The sequence below is a fragment of the Oncorhynchus tshawytscha genome, linkage group LG11 (assembly GCF_018296145.1).
Source record: "Oncorhynchus tshawytscha isolate Ot180627B linkage group LG11, Otsh_v2.0, whole genome shotgun sequence".
In the NCBI taxonomy this organism is placed as follows: Eukaryota; Metazoa; Chordata; class Actinopteri; order Salmoniformes; family Salmonidae; genus Oncorhynchus; species Oncorhynchus tshawytscha.
In genome coordinates this window covers 37,854,129-37,873,581 of record NC_056439.1, presented here as the reverse complement: position 1 = coordinate 37,873,581, position 19,453 = coordinate 37,854,129, and the positions used below count along the sequence as shown (strand labels likewise).

Sequence of the window (19,453 nt, the reverse complement as noted above, 5' to 3'; positions counted from 1 at the left end):
TGAAGGTCCCCTTCCAAGGTGAATAGCCACTGAAAGTAACAATGCTAACACCTTTCATGCAAATGGTTGGTGTGGAGATTTGACAGATCACCAACCTATAACAATATGTTTAATCTAGTTCTTCAGTAAAAATAAATTAAGACAAAACAAATGAGAAATGGAATCAACTGGACCTTTAATAATATACTATCAAAATGTTACAAAAAAGGTACAATTGTGTTTGTTACATTTCTTGACATGTCATGGTATTGAATAATACTGTCCGTTAAACTCTGGTGTTGTTACGCTTCTTATAAGCTATCCATAGTCTTACTAAGCTATCTGTGCTGATTACAGAAGACTGCCTGGCCAGTGAATCCAGAGGCCTAACCTACCATCTTTGTTCCCAAGGCTGATTGTAGACAAGCAGCTGTTCGCATCCTTTGAGCAGGATGATCACAGAGCAGTGTGTCTACAGGGCAGGACATGGGACTGTACAGGGGAGTGCATAGCCTTGAACCCAGAGATAATAATTGCTGGTGATGTTGAAACAGTATTTTGTCACCCGCCATGCAGCATCAATCTGTGATAGAGAGTTCCGATATGCATAGCTTTTAAAAAGGCCACCATTGGCAGTGTAGTTTAACTGAATGGTAACAAGGGCCTGACATGTAAAGACAAACAGTAGAAATACAAGTACAATAGAAACCTGGAAACTCTTTTTTTCTTTGTATCTCAAATAAAAAAACACAGTTGGAATTCAAATCTAAAACTCCCTGTAAAAGTGTTTGATTGTTTCTCAAAAATAGTGCTATACAGTGCATTCGGAAGGTATACAGACCCCTTGATAAGATTCTCTGTTCTGATGAAACCATGATTGAACTATTTTCCCTGAATGGCAAGCGTCACATCTGAAGAAATCCTGTCACCATCCCTACGGTGAAGCACGGTGGTGGCAGCATCATGCTGTGGGGATTTCTTTCAGCGTCGGGGACTGGGAGACTAGTCAGGATTGAGGGAAAGCTGAACGGAGCAAAGTACAGAGAGGTCCTTAACAAAAACCTGCTCTAGAGCGCGCAGGACCTCAGACTGGGATGAAGGTTCACCTAACAGGAAAACGACCCTAAGCATACAACCAAGACAACGCAGGAGTGGCTTCTGGACAAGTCTCTGAATGTTCTTGAGTAGCCCAGCCAGAGCCCGGACTTGAACCCGATCTAACATCTCTGGAGATACCTGAAAATAGCTGTCCAGCAACTCTCTCCAGTCAACCTGACAGCGCTTGAGAGGATCTGCAGAGAAGAATGGGAGAAAATCCCCAAATACAGGTGTGCAAAGCTTGTAGCGTCATACCCAAGAAGACTCGAGGCTGTAATCGCTGTTAAAGATGCTTCAACAAAGTACTGAGAAAGGGTCTGAATACTTAAGTTATTTTAGTGTTGTTTTTGTTGCAACAATGTCAACACCTTTTTCTGCTTGGTCATTACGGGGTATTATGTGTAGATTGAGGAAAAAATGAATCAATTTTAGAATAAGGTTGTAACGTAACAAGATGTGGAAAAGGGGAAGGGGTCTGAATACTTTCCGAATGCACCAAGTAAAAACAAATCTATTTAAAAAAGTTCCCATGAAGATACAAGGCTGATTTGTCCCAAAACATTCCTCTTGTCCATTTGTAGACAGATAGACAGTTCCTTTTGGTAAAACATCTAGCTCCAAATATTATTGTTCTCATGCATGTGCTGGGTGTGGCAGCCAGCGCACTAAATATTCCTATATTTATCTGATTGTGCGGCTGAGATGGGATTGGTTGGTAGTCGGTAGGGGACTGGGATTGGTTAGGAGATGATGTATCAGAATGCAGTGAGTTAACTACTAAAGCAGTTTGGTTGTGGAGCAGTACAGTAGCAGTACAGTAGTAGTAACACCGGGAAGGCAGGGAGAAAGTGAGAGAGAAGGAGAGCCCACTGCAAACAGTCGGAGGACAAAAAAGCACTGAGGAGGACAAAGATAGGAACAGGAAGCCCATCAGTGAGTCAATAGCTTAAGCCGTGTGATCCAACTGACCAGAAGCGAGGGCTCTGCCGGGGGGCGTTTGGAGGCGGGGGCTATGGGTGTCTTTTTGCTGTCCAGGTCATGGTCCTGGTAGGGGATGGTGGCGCTGTGGTGGAGGTCCTGGTTGGCAAAGTAGCGGCTGCCCCGGATGTGGTCCACCCCTCGGACCAGCTGCCGTTCCCCCACTGGCCTGTAGGGCGGCGCCACTGATGTGACCTCCTCAGCGATGGTGGGGATCCGCTCATTACTCAGGTATCTGTACAGTAGATCCTCGCCTGGAGGGGAGCGTGGAGGGAAACACACATCTTTAGTACAATTGATTAGAATGTAATGTACAAACACACATCACTGAGAATAGGTTGTTGATTTTAAGGCATATCTTCAGTAGGCCTAAACTGCATTAAGAGAAGCACTATTAAATAAAATGAGTACAATTGATCCCTACAGCATGTGTTAGCCATGCAATGACAGAGCACTGCACAGGCATCTAGGCCAATTAAATCATTCTCCCTCTCCTCTACCATTGCAGTGTAATTGGGTTTCCAGCAGTGAGAGACAGTTTGATCCCTCTGTCTGCATTCACAACTGTCTGTCCTCTCCAGGGGATGAAGAACTGATCTTCTCGGTGTAAACCAGGGGTTTAAAAAAAACAGAAAAGAACGAAGATCAGAAGCGGGAACAAAAGTGATCTATACCGGAACAGAACTGGGAACTGCGTAACAGTGTTATTTTATCTTCTATACCAGGATATATGGAAACAGCCACAGGATGGTTTTTCAATAACCTTCTAAACTTCTATAAATTGTCATTTGTAGCTACTTTAAATAAATACCTGCAGTCAACTTGTGCAATACGTCAGGAGATAGATCTTCATTTCACCGGTCACATTCTTATACATAATGAAGCGTACCGAAGCTCCCCAGAACACGTGTTTTTGTAAATCGCACAATGAGAGAAAGTGGGTAGCAGGTGAGTCCAGCTGTGTATTGACAGGGATCGTGTTTCATATTGAAAGTATGTTTTTTTGCTTCAATAGAGTGATCAGGGACATGTAACTAAAGTCTTCCTTCACAGAAAATACATAAGCGCAACACATTCGGGAGAAAATAGCTTAATTGTCATCAGATGACAACAGAAGTGCAACACTATTTGGCTAGCAGCCACAAGTAAATGAGCTTACAATGAAAAAAAAAAACTATGCATGGCCATCATATTTTGTAATGTTTATCATTGAAAGAGAGGAACCAGCTACATTTCCTAATGTTTTGCTTAAGTTTAATCTTGCATTTTACCGGAGAAAAGTAGCTACACCGAGAAAAGTACCAGAGAAAAGTAGCTACACCGAGAAAAGTACCGGAGAAAAGTAGCTACACCGAGAAAAGTACCGGAGAAAAGTAGCTACACCGAGAAAAGTACCGGAGAAAAGTAGCTACACCGAGAAAAGTACCGGAGAAAAGTAGCTACACCGAGAAAAGTACCGGAGAAAAGTAGCTACACCGAGAAAAGTACCAGAGAAAAGTAGCTACACCGAGAAAAGTACCAGAGAAAAGTAGCTACACCGAGAAAAGTACCAGAGAAAAGTAGCTACACAGAGAAAAGTACCAGAGAAAAGTAGCTACACAGAGAAAAGTACCAGAGAAAAGTAGCTACACAGAGAAAAGTACCAGAGAAAAGTAGCTACACAGAGAAAAGTACCAGAGAAAAGTAGCTACACATCAGTCAGAGGGCTGTCTTTTGATAGTATGCCCATTCGTGAATTATCATCCGAGTGCAGAAGTGCAACTTAAGCACAAAATGTATTTGCTGAGCAAAAATTACAATAACACGAATTTTAGATCTGCATATACAAAACGCAGCAAGATATTTCTTAGGCGTTTAAATATTTTTTTCCTGCGTGAAAAACAAAAGTACTATGAGTTAGGGCAACCCTTAAGTTTAACTTGCTCGTTATCTGTACTGAACAAAAATATAAACGCAACATGTTAAGTGTTGGTCCCATGTTTCATGAGTTGAAATAAATTATCCCAGAAATGTTCCATATGCACAAAAAGCATATTTCTCTCAAATGTTGAGCACAAATTTGTTTACATGCCCGTTGGTGAGCATTTCAAGAAGCTGATTAAAATGCATGATCATTACACAGGTGAACCTTGTGCTGGGGACAATAAAAGGCCACTAAATCTGCAGTTGGGCCTTGCTCCCAAGTGGGTGGGCCTATGCCCACCCATGGCTGCACCCCTGCCCTGTCATATGAAATCCATAGATTAGAGCCTAATTTATTTAAACTAACTGATTTCCTATATGAACTGTAACTCAGTAAAAGTTTAAATTGTTGCATGTTGCATTTATAGTTTTGTTCAGTATAAGTGGCTGAAATAATGTCACAGGAAATGTTCCCTCTAAGCACGCAGCTCCTCCAGGACTGCAGCGCAAAATAAAATATCAGAAGCACAAGAGATTGAACTTCACTCAACTTTCTAGAGTTTTTCCCTTTAGTTAAAAGGAACGGTTCACCCATTTTGAATGTTTATATTGTTTTTGTGCATCTCTGAACGATGTTCTATCGATTCCCTGGGTCAATTCATGTTTTCATGCATATCTGAGATATTGCTGTTCAACAAGGCAGAAATCTGTCCGGTTTGACGTAGCACCGTGATAAAGTCGCTCTCACTACACTGGAAGTTAATAGGAATACAACTTTTAGATTACGAAAACTTATCATACATGTCAGATTTCAATACTGGCCGGTGTCATAACGCAGTAGGTTGTCTTCTCTCGAATGAGCCATTGATCCTACTTTTGCAATATTCCTACCTCGAGAAATTTAAAAGCTATACAATACTACAGATAGAAAGATAATTCTCACAATTCGGAGAAGATTTGTAATGCTGTAATTCGTGCTAATGTTGGGTTTGAGCTAGCGCACAATAGACTGAAGGTAGCAAGACCAACTTTTGCCAGGACTTTGAAGGAACACTAGGAGGAACACTCAACCACAGGAGCAAGAGCAATGGACACCCCGCCCAGACCAGCAAGACACTATTCAATTAGTCAAAACAGGAAAATGTGGCTAGAAATCAATAAAGAAATTCTCAAAAGAGAAATGTCCTCATGCGTGCTACCTACAACGCAATGGGACAAGGATATCCCGGCAAAGCCCTCCCCCAGACAACGCTGGGCCAATTGTGCGCCTCCTCATTGGTCTCCTGGTCACGGCCGGCTGTGACACAGCCTGGGATCGAACCCGGGTCTGTAGTCACGCCTCAAGCACTGCGATGCAGCGCCTTAGACCGCTGTGCCACTGGGGAGGCCCTCAGTGGCACAAAAAACAACCAACCAACAAAAATGGGTCACAACTCATGCAGCTCTGTCGCACGCTGGGTCTGTACATAGTCAATGGTAGGCTTTAAGAAGACTCCTATGGTAGGTACACGTACAGCTCATCCCTTGGCAGGAGTACTGTAGATCACTGACCTCAACCCAGAGTCTCTGAGCGTTGTCAGCCCACTGATGCTCCTATCAGACTACAGCAAAATCACAGTCTACTTGAACAGAGCAATACTCAATAAAAGCCAAAAACTCCACAGTATTAAGAAATGCTATAGATGGAAGGAAAGTAGTGTAGAAACCTACCAAAAAACAATTAGGCAAAAACAAATTCAATCTCATTTACATAACTTCCTGGACAAAACATTTCACTGTCATAGAGAAGGTATAAACTTCACAGTATAAAGCCTAAACAGTATATTTGACATTTAGCTTCCCTATCAAATCTAAAAATGTCAAGTAGACAGCCTAAGAAAATGAAAAACAATGACAAATGATTTGATAAAGAAAGTAAGAAATTGAGGAAACTATCCAACCATAAACAGAGACCAAGAAAACCTGAGCCTACACCTCCACTATGGTGAATTACTAAAACAATACAGAAACACACTATGGAAAAAGGAACAGTTCAATATAATTGAAGAACCCATAGACTAACCACTTCTTAGGAAATTGGAAAACACTAAACAAACAACAACATGAAGAGTTAACTATCCAAAACAGATGTATGGGTAAACCACTTCTCCAATATTTTTGGCCCTATAACAAAGAACAGCAAAAATATATACATGATAAATTTAAAATCTTATAATCAACTATCACATGCTACCAGAATCCACTGGATTCTCAAATTACATTGAATGAAATACAGGAGAAAATGCAAACACTCCAACCCAAAAAGGCCTGTGGTGTTGATGGTATCCTAAAAGAAATTATTTTTAAAAAACCAAACAGACCACAAATTCCAATTGGCTACAATTAAACAAAACATCCTCAGCTCTGGCATTTCCCCCAATATTTGGAACCATGGACTGATCACCCCAATCCACAAAAGTGGAGACAAATGTGACCCCAATAACTACCATGGGATTTGCGTCAACAGCAACCTTAATGATAATGCCAAGAATTTTCCGACCAGCAGACACGTACATTTCGTCAGTGAAAAGAATGTACTGTGCAATTGTCAAATTGGCGTTTTACCCAATTACTTTGACAGACCACGTATTCAATCTGCACATCCTAATTGACAAACAAACCAAAACAATAGCAAAGTGCAAAGTCTTCTCATGCTTTATTGATTTCAAAAAAGCTTGACTCAATTTTGCATGAGGGTCTGCTACACAAATTGATGGTAAGCAGTGTTAGGGGAAAAACATTTTTTGTGCAGTTAAAATGATCAGGGAAAATGTTTTACAGAGGAATGTGGGGTGAGACAGGGATGCAGCTTGACATATAGTCGTGGCCAAAAGTTTTGAGAATGACACTAATTTTCAAACTCTGCTGCCTCAGTTTGTATGATGGCAATTTGCATATACTCCAGAATGTTATAAAGAGTGATCAGATGAATTGCAAAGTCCCTCTTTGCCATGCAAATGAACTGAATCCCCAAACAACATTTCCACTGCATTTCAGCTCTGCCACAAAAAGGACCAGCTGACATGTCAGTGATTCTCTCGCTAACACAGGTGTGAGGGTTGACGAGGACAAGGCTGGAGATCACTCTGTCATGCTGATTGAGTTCAAATAACAGACTGGAAGCTTCAAAAAAGGAGGGTGGTGCTTGGAATCATTGTTCTTCCTCTGTCAACCATGGTTACCTGCAAGGAAAAGCGTGCCATCACCATTGCTTTGCACAAAAAGGGCTTCACAGGCAAGGATATTGCTGTCAGTAAGATTGAACCCAAATCAACCATTTATCGGATCATGAAGAACTTCATAGAGAGTGGTTCAAAATGTTGTGAAGGCGGCTTCAGGGCGCCCAAGAAAGTCCAGCAAGCACCAGGACCATCTCCTAAAGTTGATTCAGCTGCGGGATCGGGACACCACCAGTACAGAGCTTGCTCAGGAATGGCAGCAGGCAGGTGTAGTGCATCTGCACGCACAGTGAGGCGAAGACTTTTGGAGGATGGCCTAGTGTCAAGAAGAGCAGCAAAGAAGCCACTACTCTCCAAGAAAAACATCAGGGACAGACTGATATTCTGCAAAAGGTACAGGGATTGGACTGCTGAGGACTGGGGTAAAGTCATTTTCTCTGATGAATCCTCTTCCTGATTGTTTGGGGCATCCGGAGAAGACAAGGTGAGCGCTACCATCAGTCCTGTGTCATGCCAACAGTAAAGCATCCTGAGACCATTCATGTGTGGGGTTGCTTCTCAGCCAAGGGAGTGGGCTCACTCACAATTTTGCCTAAGAACACAGCCATGAATAAAGAATGGTACCAACACATCCTCCGAGAGCAACTTCTCCCAACCATCCAGGAACAGTTTGGTGACCCACAATGCCTTTTCCAGCATGATGGAGCACCTTGACATACGACAAAGTGATAACTAAGTGGCTCGGGGAACAAAATATCAATATTTTGGGTCCATGGCCAGGAAACTCCCCAGACCTTAATCCCATTGAGAACTTGTGGTCAATCCTCAAGAGGCGGATGGACACACAAACAAAAAACAAATTCTGACAAACTCCCAAGCATTTATTATGCAAGAATGGGCTGCCATCAGTCAGGATGTGGCCCAGAAGTTAATTGACAGCATGCCAGGGTATTTGCAGAAGTCTTGAAAAAGAAGGGTCAACACTGCAAATGTTGACTCCTTGCATCAACTTCATGCATTTGTCAATAAAGGCCTTTGACACTTATGAAATGCTTGTAATTATACTTTAGTATTCCATAGTAACATCTGACAAAAATATCTAAAGACACTGAGGCAGCAAACTGTGTAAATTAATATTTGTCATTCTCTCAACTTTTGGCCACGACTGTACAGTGAATTTGGAAAGTACTCAGACCCCTTGACTTTCCACATTTTGTTACGTTACAGCTTTAATCTAGAATGTATTAAATTGTTTTTTTTCCCCTCTCATCAAATCTACACATAATGACAAATATATTTTTTTAAAGTAGAGTATTCAGACCATTTACTTAGTACTTTGTTGAAGCACCTTTGACAGCGATTACAGCCTCAAGTCTTCTTGAGTATGACGCTACAAGCTTGGCACACCTGTATTTGGGGAGTTTCTCCCCTTCTCCGCAGATCCTCTCAAGCTCTGTCAGGTTGGATGGGGAGTGTTGCTGCACAGCTATTTTCAGGTCTCTCCAGAGATGTTAGATCAAGTTCAAGTCTGGGCTCCTCAAGGACAATGACTTCCCCCGAATCCACTCCTCCGTTGTCTTGGCTGAGTGCTCAGGGTCATTGTCCTGTTGGATTTTTTTAATAAAAAAAAAATGTAACCTATATTTAACTAGGCAAGTCAGAAGCACAAATTCTTATTTACAACGACAGTCTACTGGGGAACAGCCTTGTTCAGGGGCAGAACGACAGATTTCTACCTTGTCAGCTTTGGGATTCGATCCAGCAACCTTTTGGTTATTGCCCAACACTAACCACTAGGCTACTAACCTGCTAAACCTTCACCCCAGTCTGAGGTCCTGAGCGCTCTGTAGCAGGTCTTCATCCAGGATCTCTGTACTTTGCTCCTTTCATCTTTCCCTCGATCTCGACTAGTCTCCCAGTCCCTAAAATACATCCCCACAGCATGATGTTGCAAACACCATGCTTCACCGTAGGGATGGTGCCAGGTTTCCTCCAGATGTGATGCTTGGCATTCAAGCCAAAGAGTTCAATCTCGGTTTCATCCGATCAGAGAATCTTGTTTCTCATGGTCGGAGTCCTTTAGGTGCCTTTTGGCAAACTCCAAGCGGGCTGTCATGTGCCTTTTACTGAGGAGTGGCTTCCACCTGACCACCTTACCATAAATGCCTCATTGGTGGAGGGAGTGCTGCAGAGATGGTTGTCCTTCTAGAAGGTTCTCCCATTTCCACAGAGGTACTCTGGAGCTCTGTCAAGAGTGACCATCGGGTTCTTGGTCACCTCCCTGACCAAGGCCCTTCTCCCCCGATTGTGCAATTTGGCATGGCACCCAGCCCTATGAAGAGTCTTTGTGGTTCCAAACTTCTTCCATTTAAGAATGATGGGGGCCACTGTGTTCTTGGGGACCTTCAATGTTGCAGAAATGTTCTGGTACCCTTCCCCAGATCTGTGCCTTAACACAATCCTGTCTCAGAGCTCTACGACAATTCCTTCGACCTCACTGCTTGGTTTTTGCTCTGACATGCACTGGCAACTGTGGGACCTTATATGGACAGGTGTGTGCCTTTCCAAATCATGTCCAATCAATTGAATTTACTGCAGGTGAAATCCAATCAAGTTGTAGAAACATGAAGGATGATTGTCATGACGTTGCCCTCTGGACACAGCAAGCACCATCTCTCTGTCTCCTACACCCTGGCTGCTGTGGTCAGAGAGGTTGTAAATTCCTGGAAGAGACCATCTCCTCATGGCCAAAGTAGAGAGCGAGAGAGTGAGTTTTCATAGAGAGAACAAAGGAATTACTTCCACCTCACAGAACTGGAGGTCCGAACAATATTTATGTTCTGGAGAATGTATAAAAGATCGGTGAAGAAGAAGAATCCAGCTACGAACTGGTCCGTTTGGTACAAATTTGTGAAACTCACGAGAGACAATACGGCCACATTACAATAACACTGTTTATACAATAGCCTCAGTTATTAGGCTTACATCTAATTGTTGTACAAAATGAATGAGTAAAGATGATACTATTTGTGAAATGACGGATGCTATGTAATGATGTTAATGTGAGAGAATTGTATTTCTGTTGAAAGTTTCACTAAGTCATTGGCACACCCCCAGGGTCAGACAGGACCCGGCATCATGAGAACACCCCCAGGGGCAGACAGGACCTGGCGTCATGACAGCCCTTTTCGATGTTCTGAATAAAAAACCCACTTGGGTTTTCTATCACCAGACCAGTACCTCTATCATAGAGGGAAATAAGGTTTAAATAGATTAAGCAATCTTTTAACCATCCCACGTGGTTAAACTCTTAGACTATCGATACCGACAGAATAAGAACAAGTCTTTGATATTAATTACTAGTCTGCAGCTAGGAATTCGGTATCATTGAACACGAAGACCGACAACTGCCAAAACGCCTATTCTATAACGACATAAATTAATGTCACTCTGAACTATCCATTCTAACCACGACAGAGAGAGAGGGAGGCCAAACTCACCAACAGAAAAACTTTTCAACTGAGATCCCGACGACACACTGAGTAAATATATTGATTTCAATTATTCCCGAATGCGTGAGCGTTCATGTGCAAAGGATTAGCATTTCAATTGTTATAATTATCAACTCTGTAGTGTCTTCTCAGCTGACCCCCACTCCTTTTGTCTAACAAGCCACCATGCCGGTTTAGCCCACTAGGGCACATTTCCCCTAGCATTTCTTTGTAACCATATCTACTTTGTTTGTGTTATGCATTTCTGTGAGTACTTAGTAAATACATGATTTTAAGACAATTGATGTATGGATGACTCAGTGAGGGCTGGGTTCGTGCAGATATCCAACAATTTATGACATTTGGAATGAGACTAACGTGAGGTAAAGAATAATTCATTAATTAGAAGACTAAGTGATCAGATATTAAAATATCTGAAAGTTATTAGGAAAACTATAACTTTGTATTCTGAATATTTTCCTTGGTGCCCCGACTTCCTAGTTAATTACAGTTACATGATTAATCAGTTTAATTGCGTAATAATAAGAGTTATTTGATAAATACAGTGGGGCAAAAAAGTATTTAGTCAGCCACCAATTGTGCAAGTTCTCCCACTTAAAAAGATGAGGCCTGTAATTGTCATCATAGGTACACTTCAACTATGACAGACAAAACGAGAAAGAAAATCCAGAAAATCACATTGTAGGATTTTTTATGAATTTATTTGCAAATTATGGTGGAAAATAACTAGGATATGAAAATCTGGATACCACCCAAACTTACTGCCTGCCAAATGAAAATCTTTGCCAGTGTTTGTGTGTTTTGGCTACCTGCTCCTCCCCCTCAAGCATTGGCTACTGTAGCGTGATTCAGAAATTAGGGAGAGATTTTTTAATTACAGAAGAATGGTTTAACTTTTTCAATGCTAGTTAAGGTACTATAGCAGTTTCACTTTGGATTTATTAACTAAAATAAAGCAAGACCTGTTTTTAATTCAGGTACCGCTCTGCACACACAAGCTTGTTAGCTAGCTAGCTCTGGTCCAACATAAAGCCATCTCTCGGAAGTTCAAAGACGTTCAAAAGTCCTGTATAGAAGCCTCCACTCCGTAGCTATATTTCTGTGGGCCTAATTCAGTTAATGCATGTCATAACAAGATGCCCAGCGCTTCAGGCCAAGCCTCCTCCAACACCCTCTCTCACCATAAACTTGTCTGTCCATCGCACATTTAAACAACTATTGCTTGCTCGCTCCTAAGCGGCTCTTTCTGCACTGATTGGTGAAGTAATTTAATGTCAAGCTAACTGTTAAAAAATACATTGATTTCAGAGGTTTAAAAAAGGAATCGAAAAGAATCGAATAAACCTACACTTTTTTTTGGTTCGAACCATTTCATAACTTTATTTTGCAGGTTTGAACAGTGAAACGGAAGAAAAAAAGGGAACAAAATGGTGGTTCCAATCCCTAGTGTAAACTCTAGTAAACTCTGGCTCTCAGTTGACACTAATCACATGGTTCATTCATTGGTCAATTAAGTAGAGGTACCAGTCCTCCAAGGTCATCGGAGGGGTAAATTCTACCATGTGTTCAATTATTTAACCGTTGAAGGTATGAATTGGATAATCTGAGGTTGTGGTCAATTAGTTTACTGTTGGTTGATTACTGTCAATTGTTGTTCTGAAATTACTCAGAAGATGGGTGGCTGGCATGTGTTTCTTACCTTTCTGGCCTTGTGCCCAGGGCTTGGCATAGGGGTCTGCAACTCCAAGACAGGTGTCCACTGGCATGGAGAGGGGGCGTGGCTTACCTAAGCAGGAAGAACAGAATTGTTTTGAATATTGGCTTGAATTCTAGAATGAGTGGGCCTTGTGTATGTCGTCATTGTGGGGGGATAACACTAACCACGAGATGAGGTGTTGCGTTGCCTCATCCTGGGCTGAATGACATTGGCCTCGATAGGGTAGATCACGTCCAGCTTGTCGTAGTCTGCGATGGTGAAGCGTCTTTGACTCTCCAGGTCCAGGAAGGAATTGGGCGACTCTGAACCCTTTTGTCTGTTCTTATTGATACTGGAGTAAGAGCTGATCTTACCCTCTCTGTGGAAAGAAAATTATCAGCATTAACATCCCATTTCAAATAGGTGAGAGCACAAGGAAGGAGATCAAATTAGTACAATTTGTTTTATGCTGTTGCGCAGTCCATAACTAAAGTTGCTCTGGATATACGAGTCTGATAAATCGCTAAAACTTAAATTCAAGATGCATACAACAAAATCAACAACCTGTTGAATATGATTCACCATCTGAACATAGCAACAGCCTGGTCACTGCCATACACAGAGGGAAGGAGAGAGACAGCGAGAGAGCGAGAGAGATGGAGGCAGATGAAACAGAGGCTGTTGCATAACGTGTCTAGCGGAAAGGGATGAATGTGCTCTGTTGTAGGGGTTTATGGGTGAAAGGCCAGAGATCGGGGGCTGAAACACTACTTTTCCAGACCTCAAAGGCAGGGAAATGGAGCAGGAGAAGGTAGCTGGAGAATGGAGCGCCGGCTGTCTATGGGTGCGCGGCTCCCTCAATGCAGGGTTACAGGGACCCACACATACGTCTAACTCACCCCGAGGTGTAGATTCAGGCTAGGAGTTTTTACAGAACCCAAAGTACTCTAGGCTTATGACTAGGCCTGGTTAAATGCCTAGGAAGACCCCTGACCCTAGTGTATGGCAGTGATTGGAGAAGGGGGTGCAGGACTTACAGGGGTACACAGCGTGGGGTGTAGGGTACCGAGGGGGGAGGGGGGATGTACAGGTCCAGGATAGCAGGTTTCTCCTTCTTGGTGGCGCTGTCTGTGGAACAACCAGGAGACTGGGGTTTGTTCAGGGAAGGCGTACTCTGAAAAAAAAACATTCAGTCAGAAAATGCTCCCCTCAGAACCTATTGTAACTGTTGGTGGGCAAACGGCCAGCAACATAGCTACAGCAAATGGATCGATGTCTCAAGAGGTATCTACTTTCTAGGAAATCTACTAACTTGTTGGCAAGGAACAGCATTTCTCCCATATGTCACATCCTATTGTCTACTCTAGCTAATTGATTTTGTCTTTTTAAACTTCCAACATTCATCATCAAAATTGATGGCTTATTATCTCAATTGTCTGCTACTGTATTTACATTCCCTGGCCAAGGAAATTTAAACACTACTTGTTAGGAAAGAGGTGGCTCAAGATATGGCCGGTCCTACATTATAGCTGCATGCCGGGGGGGAAGGGCCTTGGTCAGGGAGGTGACGAAGAACCCAATGATCACTCTGACAGAGCTTTAGAGTTCCTCTGTGGAGATGGTTGCCCTTCTGGAAGGTTCTCCCATCTCCGCAGCACTCCACCAATCAGGCCTTTATGGTAGAGTGGCCAGACGGAAGCCACTCCTCAGTAAAAGGCACAAAACAGACCACTTGGCGTTCGCCAAAAGGCACCTAAAGGACTCTGACTATGAGAAACAAGATTCTCTAGTCTGATGAAACCAAGATTGAACCCTTTGGCCTGAATGCCAAGCGTCATGTCTGTAGGAAACCTAGCACCATCCCTACGGTGAAGCATGGTGGCGGCAGCATCATTCTGTGGGGATGTTTTTCAGCGGCAGGGAGGCTAGTCAGGATCGAGGGAAAGATGAACGGCGCAAAGTACAGAGAGATCCTTGATGCAAACCTGCTCCAGAGTGCTAAAGACCTCAGACTGGGACGAAGGTTCACCTTCCAACAGGACAACGACCCTAAGCACGCAACCAATACAACGCAGGAGTGGCTTCGGGCCAATTCACTGAATGTCCTTGATTGGCCCAGCCAGAGCCCGGACTTGAACCCTATCAAACATATCTGGAGAGACCTGAAAATAGCTGTGCAGCAACACTCCCCATCCAACCTGACAGAGCTTGAGAGGATCTGCAGAGAAGAATAGGAGAAACTCCCCAAGTGCAGGTGTACCAAGATTGTAGCGTCATACCCAAAAAGACTCAAGGCTGTAATCGCTGCCAAAGGTGCTTCAACAAAATACTGAGTAAAGGGTCTGAAAACTTTTCGCTTTGTCTTTATGGGGTATTGTGTGTAGATTGATTTGTTTTTTTCTCCTCATCAATCAATTTTAGAATAAGGCTGTAACATAGCAATGTGGAAAAAGTGAAGGGGTCAATTATATTTGGGGAATGGAAGGATTTGAATGGGAATCCAAAACAGCTGCTGCGGCATACATTTAAGAAACTATACCATTCTACCACAGCTATGGCGGCATTTTAGAGCCACACTACTTGGTAAATTGACCATGTTCAGTTTCACTCTCCATCAAGCAGATCATAGTACGTCTCCCCTCTCCTCCTCCCCCAATAAACAGCCTACCTGTAGAATCCAGTGTCACTCCTGAATCACTGTGTGTTCCATCATTGTTTAACACACTGACACATCTCTCATCATAACACCCAAGATGTGGCGCTTTTGATTCCTGACACCTTGTTCAAACACGAGGGTGAACAAGTCCCGAATGATCCAGTATCTTTGTGATGAGAGGTTCTTTGTTAGGTGAAACCAGCTCTGCTTTGATATCATGTGATCTGATCTTCCCAGGGCAGAAGAAGCCTCCAGAGGCATGACAGGGCAGTGCCAGGACCAGCACACAGGTTGGGTTACAACAGCGTATTGTTCCCTTTGGAGACCCAGTCACTGCAGGCAGGGCTCAGGTGCTTGGCTGTGGCTAAGAGCTCAGCAAAGTCATAATTGTCCACATATGAGAGAGTGGTGAATTGGATTACCATTACATAACTTCATTAACACAGGATTTGTCTGGACCTTCTGAGACTTGATTCTCCTCGTCTTCACTAACTCAAATCTTAGGGGTTTTGACCTTCTCAAAAGAGGGTGTACCCAAGCCATTTGTGAGCTGAACCATTGAGCGGCCCACTGAAAGACTTGTCTTCCATGGAAGCTCGCCGACTAGCCAACCTAACCCACATAAATACAGCATGGATCACTAGTGATTCCCACCCTACATTACTGCCAGATGTTGATCTGGTTCTACAACCACCACCACATACACAGACCACTCAAATACATTTGTTCCTCTCTCTTCTACTCACCACTGTCCCCAGTGGTGGGGAGCTCCTGTCTCTGCAGACTGACTCACAGACTGCAGCCACTGATGACCCAGTAAGAGGGACATCATCATCACTGTGAGAGTACAGTAGTTGTCCTCAGCCCTGTGGCCCTCTCTCTGGGTGGTTCCTACACTTGTCTAGACTTGTTACACACACATTTCCCTACTCCCCCATAAGGCACATTTAACAAAAGGTAATATGAACAATAACAATCACACTGCCTTAGTACATCAAAGTAAAAGATGAAGGGGTTTAGAAGGTTCACCTGAGCCATGGGCGGTTTCCAACGCATGTTCTTGAGGGGGGCCGGTGTGAACCCACAGGTGCCTGTAGGTCTCTTCTTCAGCAGCAGGACTACACCTTTAGGGTCCTCTCTCAGCTTCCCCACCAGGTTCTTCAGCTGCCAGCCCACCTGACAACACACAGAGTGTCAGCAATATATCCTTCTGTAGCTGTGTAGTGAACTACAAGGGCCAGATTCTAACTTGAGACACAAATGTGTGGTTTTAAGTGAACGTGTGAGCCGTGGACAGTCTCAACCCTTCTATAGCACTATAGTCAATTGGAGGAGTGGTGTGTGTGACAGGTGTCAGATATAACAGGTGCTCACCACTGTCTGCTGGTTGACCTGGATCACCTCGTCACCTCCATGGATCTTCCTAGTCATGTCCGCGGGAGACTGACAACACAAAGGAGAAGATTAGTCTACCAACAGACCTCACCTACATGTAATATTAGCTCCTGGATAATTCCACATTTATCTGTGTTTGCTTTGTCAGAAGTGCCACGTATGAGCTTGTTACAAAACAGACCCACTTCATAAGCCCCTGAGGATATATACCTTCAATATTATTCTGACTACACAACACAAACACCCTTCTTAATGAATGGGTTGTCACATTATACATGATACATTTTGCATGAGAATGTCAAAGCAATTAATGAGTCATGATATATGATGAATTAGGGTTTGATAAACGACGGAAGGCATGATAATTAGGCTGTATTAGCTAGCGCTGCCACATTACTATTCTTCTGATGCGGAACACTAGGAGGATATTTTACTGTTGGAGTTTGGGGTTCTAAAATGGATGACTGAGATGGGAACAGCTATATTATTCAACCCATACAAAACTCCATCCCCCTCTTCACTGCTTGGTAAACACATTTACACTGGTATCCTTGCTCTGGGGTAAACACATCTGCCCTCGACCACCCTTCACATGGGAGGAGGGCGGCAGGGTGGGTTGTAAAGGAGATGGATTGTTTGAAGCCCACCCTTAACTGTCCCCAGTGGTGGAAAAACTACCCAATTGTCATACTTAAAAAGTAAAGATAATACAATTAAAAGATAATAAAATAAATGACTCAAGTAAAAGTAATATTCCTACTAAAGTTAAAGTATTTGGTTTAAAATATACTTAATATAAGTATCAAAAGTAATTTCAAATTCCTTATATTAAGCAAACCAGATGGCCCAATTCTTTTTAATGTACCGATAGCCAGGGGCACACTAACACTCAGACATAATTTACAAACAAAGCATGTGTGTTTAGTGAGTCTGCCAGATCAGAGGCAGTAAGGACGACCAGGAATGTTCTCATGATAAGTGCGTGAATTAGACTATTTTCCTGTCTTGCTAAGCATTCAAAATGTAACAAGTTCTTTTGTGTCAGAGAAATTGTATGGAGTAAAAAGTGCATCATTTTCTTTAGGAATGTATTGAAATCAAATTAAGAAGTTATCAAAAATATAAATAGTAAAATACAGATACCCCCAAAAACTACATAAGTAGTACTTTAAATTATGTTTACTTAAGTACTTTATACCACTGACTGTCTCCCCCTCAGAACTTGGCACATGGCAGCCAGTATTTACGCATAATATTAAGAGTTGCTATACCAACTGGATTTATATTGAAACATGGCGCGTTGACCAGGATGGTGTTCACTAGGATATACTCAAGTATTCCTCTGTGGCCACTATACTTACATGCTCTGTGGTGCCCGTGATGACATGAAGTCCATCATAGGTGGATTTGATGTACATACCCTGTACAAATATGAACATGAGGAACATGAATTATCATTTGTGAGATGGTTGAGAGTTTGTCTGGAGCTCAACTTTCTTACACACTGAGCTAGTAGTCCAGACAGACTGAGCTAGTAGTCCAGACAGACTGAGCTAGTAGTCCAGACAGACTGAGCTAGTAGTCTAGATGGTTTGGGGTTAAACTGAAAACAGGCAGCATTCCTCACCAGTCCCTCCCCAGGCTTGAGGTTGTTGAGCTGAACTTCATCCAAGCATGCTGATTGGCTCATCAGAGGGTCAGAGGTGGTTCTCACGGTCTGGTCACAGATACTGTTCAGAACCTTGGACTGGAACGAGAAAGATCAGAGGGGATCCTTTTAAGCAACGCAAGAAAACCAAAACAAACAACCCAAAGAATGAAAACAAAATCAAATGGAATCTCATGAATCCATCTCATCTCGTTGCTTGTTCCAGTGACTCGATGTTCTTTCCTGATGGCTGTGATTACACGACCAACCCAGTAATGTAATGTCCCGTCACGTGACTGATTCTGTAGCTACCGCCTGTCACCTAAGAGGTGTTGTGTCTGTGGCTGTGTTAGAGGGGTGGGCTGGCAGGTCGGCCAGGCAGTCAGGTGACAAGAACAGTCAGTCACTCTGGGGCAATTATCACACTCCCCCAGGGAAGAGGGGAGAAATGAGGGGTGAGGGTCATTAACGTTAACATTAGCTGGTTCTTCAGCTTCAGATACAGCACTGAGAACATGCGGGGGATCCGCCTACCCCCCTCTTCTCCATTCTAGGTCATTATGGACAATCTCACCACCTTGTCATCATTAGTGGGGGCATTTTAGTGATGCTCTGAGAAAAAAAAATAGCGTTTTCTTCAGGCGAGTAACAAGCATCATGCCTAAAACACGCACAACACATTTGTGCTTACATACAGATGCGGACAGGACACGAGTTAAACCAACTGATGCACTGAACCAACCTTATTTTAGCTCTAATTGAATTTTGTGTTGACCACACAAGTCTATAACTAGATCCCTTGACAGGAATTTGTAAACAAACCAGAATCAATGAAATGCTACTCACACACTTCAGAATATTCACCATAGATAGGGACCAGTCTAACTACAATAGTTTTTCTGGTGCACTTATTTGAACAACAAGTTCAACATGGAGAAGACTTCTAAACAGTGTAGAGATTGAGATCTTGCTATTGTGTGTGTTCCTGCAGCAGAGTTCACCGACAGTGTCTGAGAGGGAGGAAGTTCAGTGTGAGCTGTAGAGTCTGGACTGTCAGTGACAGGAAACACTGATTGATGGCCGGGGTGTATTTTAGCCTCTTTTACCAGAGGGCCCAAGCCCATGGCCCTGCCTGCACTATTAACTCAGAGGGAGACTGCGCTGAAACATGCCACCTAATCTCCATATAGGACATTAGAGATCAACATCTACCCAAACATTCAAACAGACTTTACCTGAGTGCTCCCATAGGTGGGAACTCATTCTAAAGTTTACACAAAAGGAGAGGAGATATACTTACAACTTCCAGGATCTTTTCTTCCATCTCGTAAACAGTATAGTCCTGTGGAGGAGGAGACAGATAGGCGGCCT

The 19,453-nt window shown here is 43.0% G+C and overlaps 1 protein-coding gene across 3 annotated transcripts in view; it reads right to left on the bottom strand.

The window, feature by feature from the left end:
• Nucleotides 1–19,453, bottom strand: part of LOC112261962 (connector enhancer of kinase suppressor of ras 3) — a 76,877-nt gene that overhangs the window by 19,215 nt on the left and 38,209 nt on the right. For all 3 annotated transcript variants that reach the window (XM_042330079.1, XM_042330078.1, XM_024437618.2), the window contains 9 exons: nucleotides 19,383–19,424; nucleotides 18,062–18,181; nucleotides 17,796–17,855; nucleotides 16,414–16,482; nucleotides 16,069–16,215; nucleotides 13,421–13,557; nucleotides 12,569–12,762; nucleotides 12,387–12,473; nucleotides 2,047–2,309 (listed from right to left, as the gene is read on the bottom strand). In XM_042330079.1, the coding sequence (XP_042186013.1) occupies nucleotides 2,047–2,309; nucleotides 12,387–12,473; nucleotides 12,569–12,762; nucleotides 13,421–13,557; nucleotides 16,069–16,215; nucleotides 16,414–16,482; nucleotides 17,796–17,855; nucleotides 18,062–18,181; nucleotides 19,383–19,424 (1,119 nt within the window). The remainder of the gene's footprint in view (nucleotides 1–2,046; nucleotides 2,310–12,386; nucleotides 12,474–12,568; nucleotides 12,763–13,420; nucleotides 13,558–16,068; nucleotides 16,216–16,413; nucleotides 16,483–17,795; nucleotides 17,856–18,061; nucleotides 18,182–19,382; nucleotides 19,425–19,453) is intronic.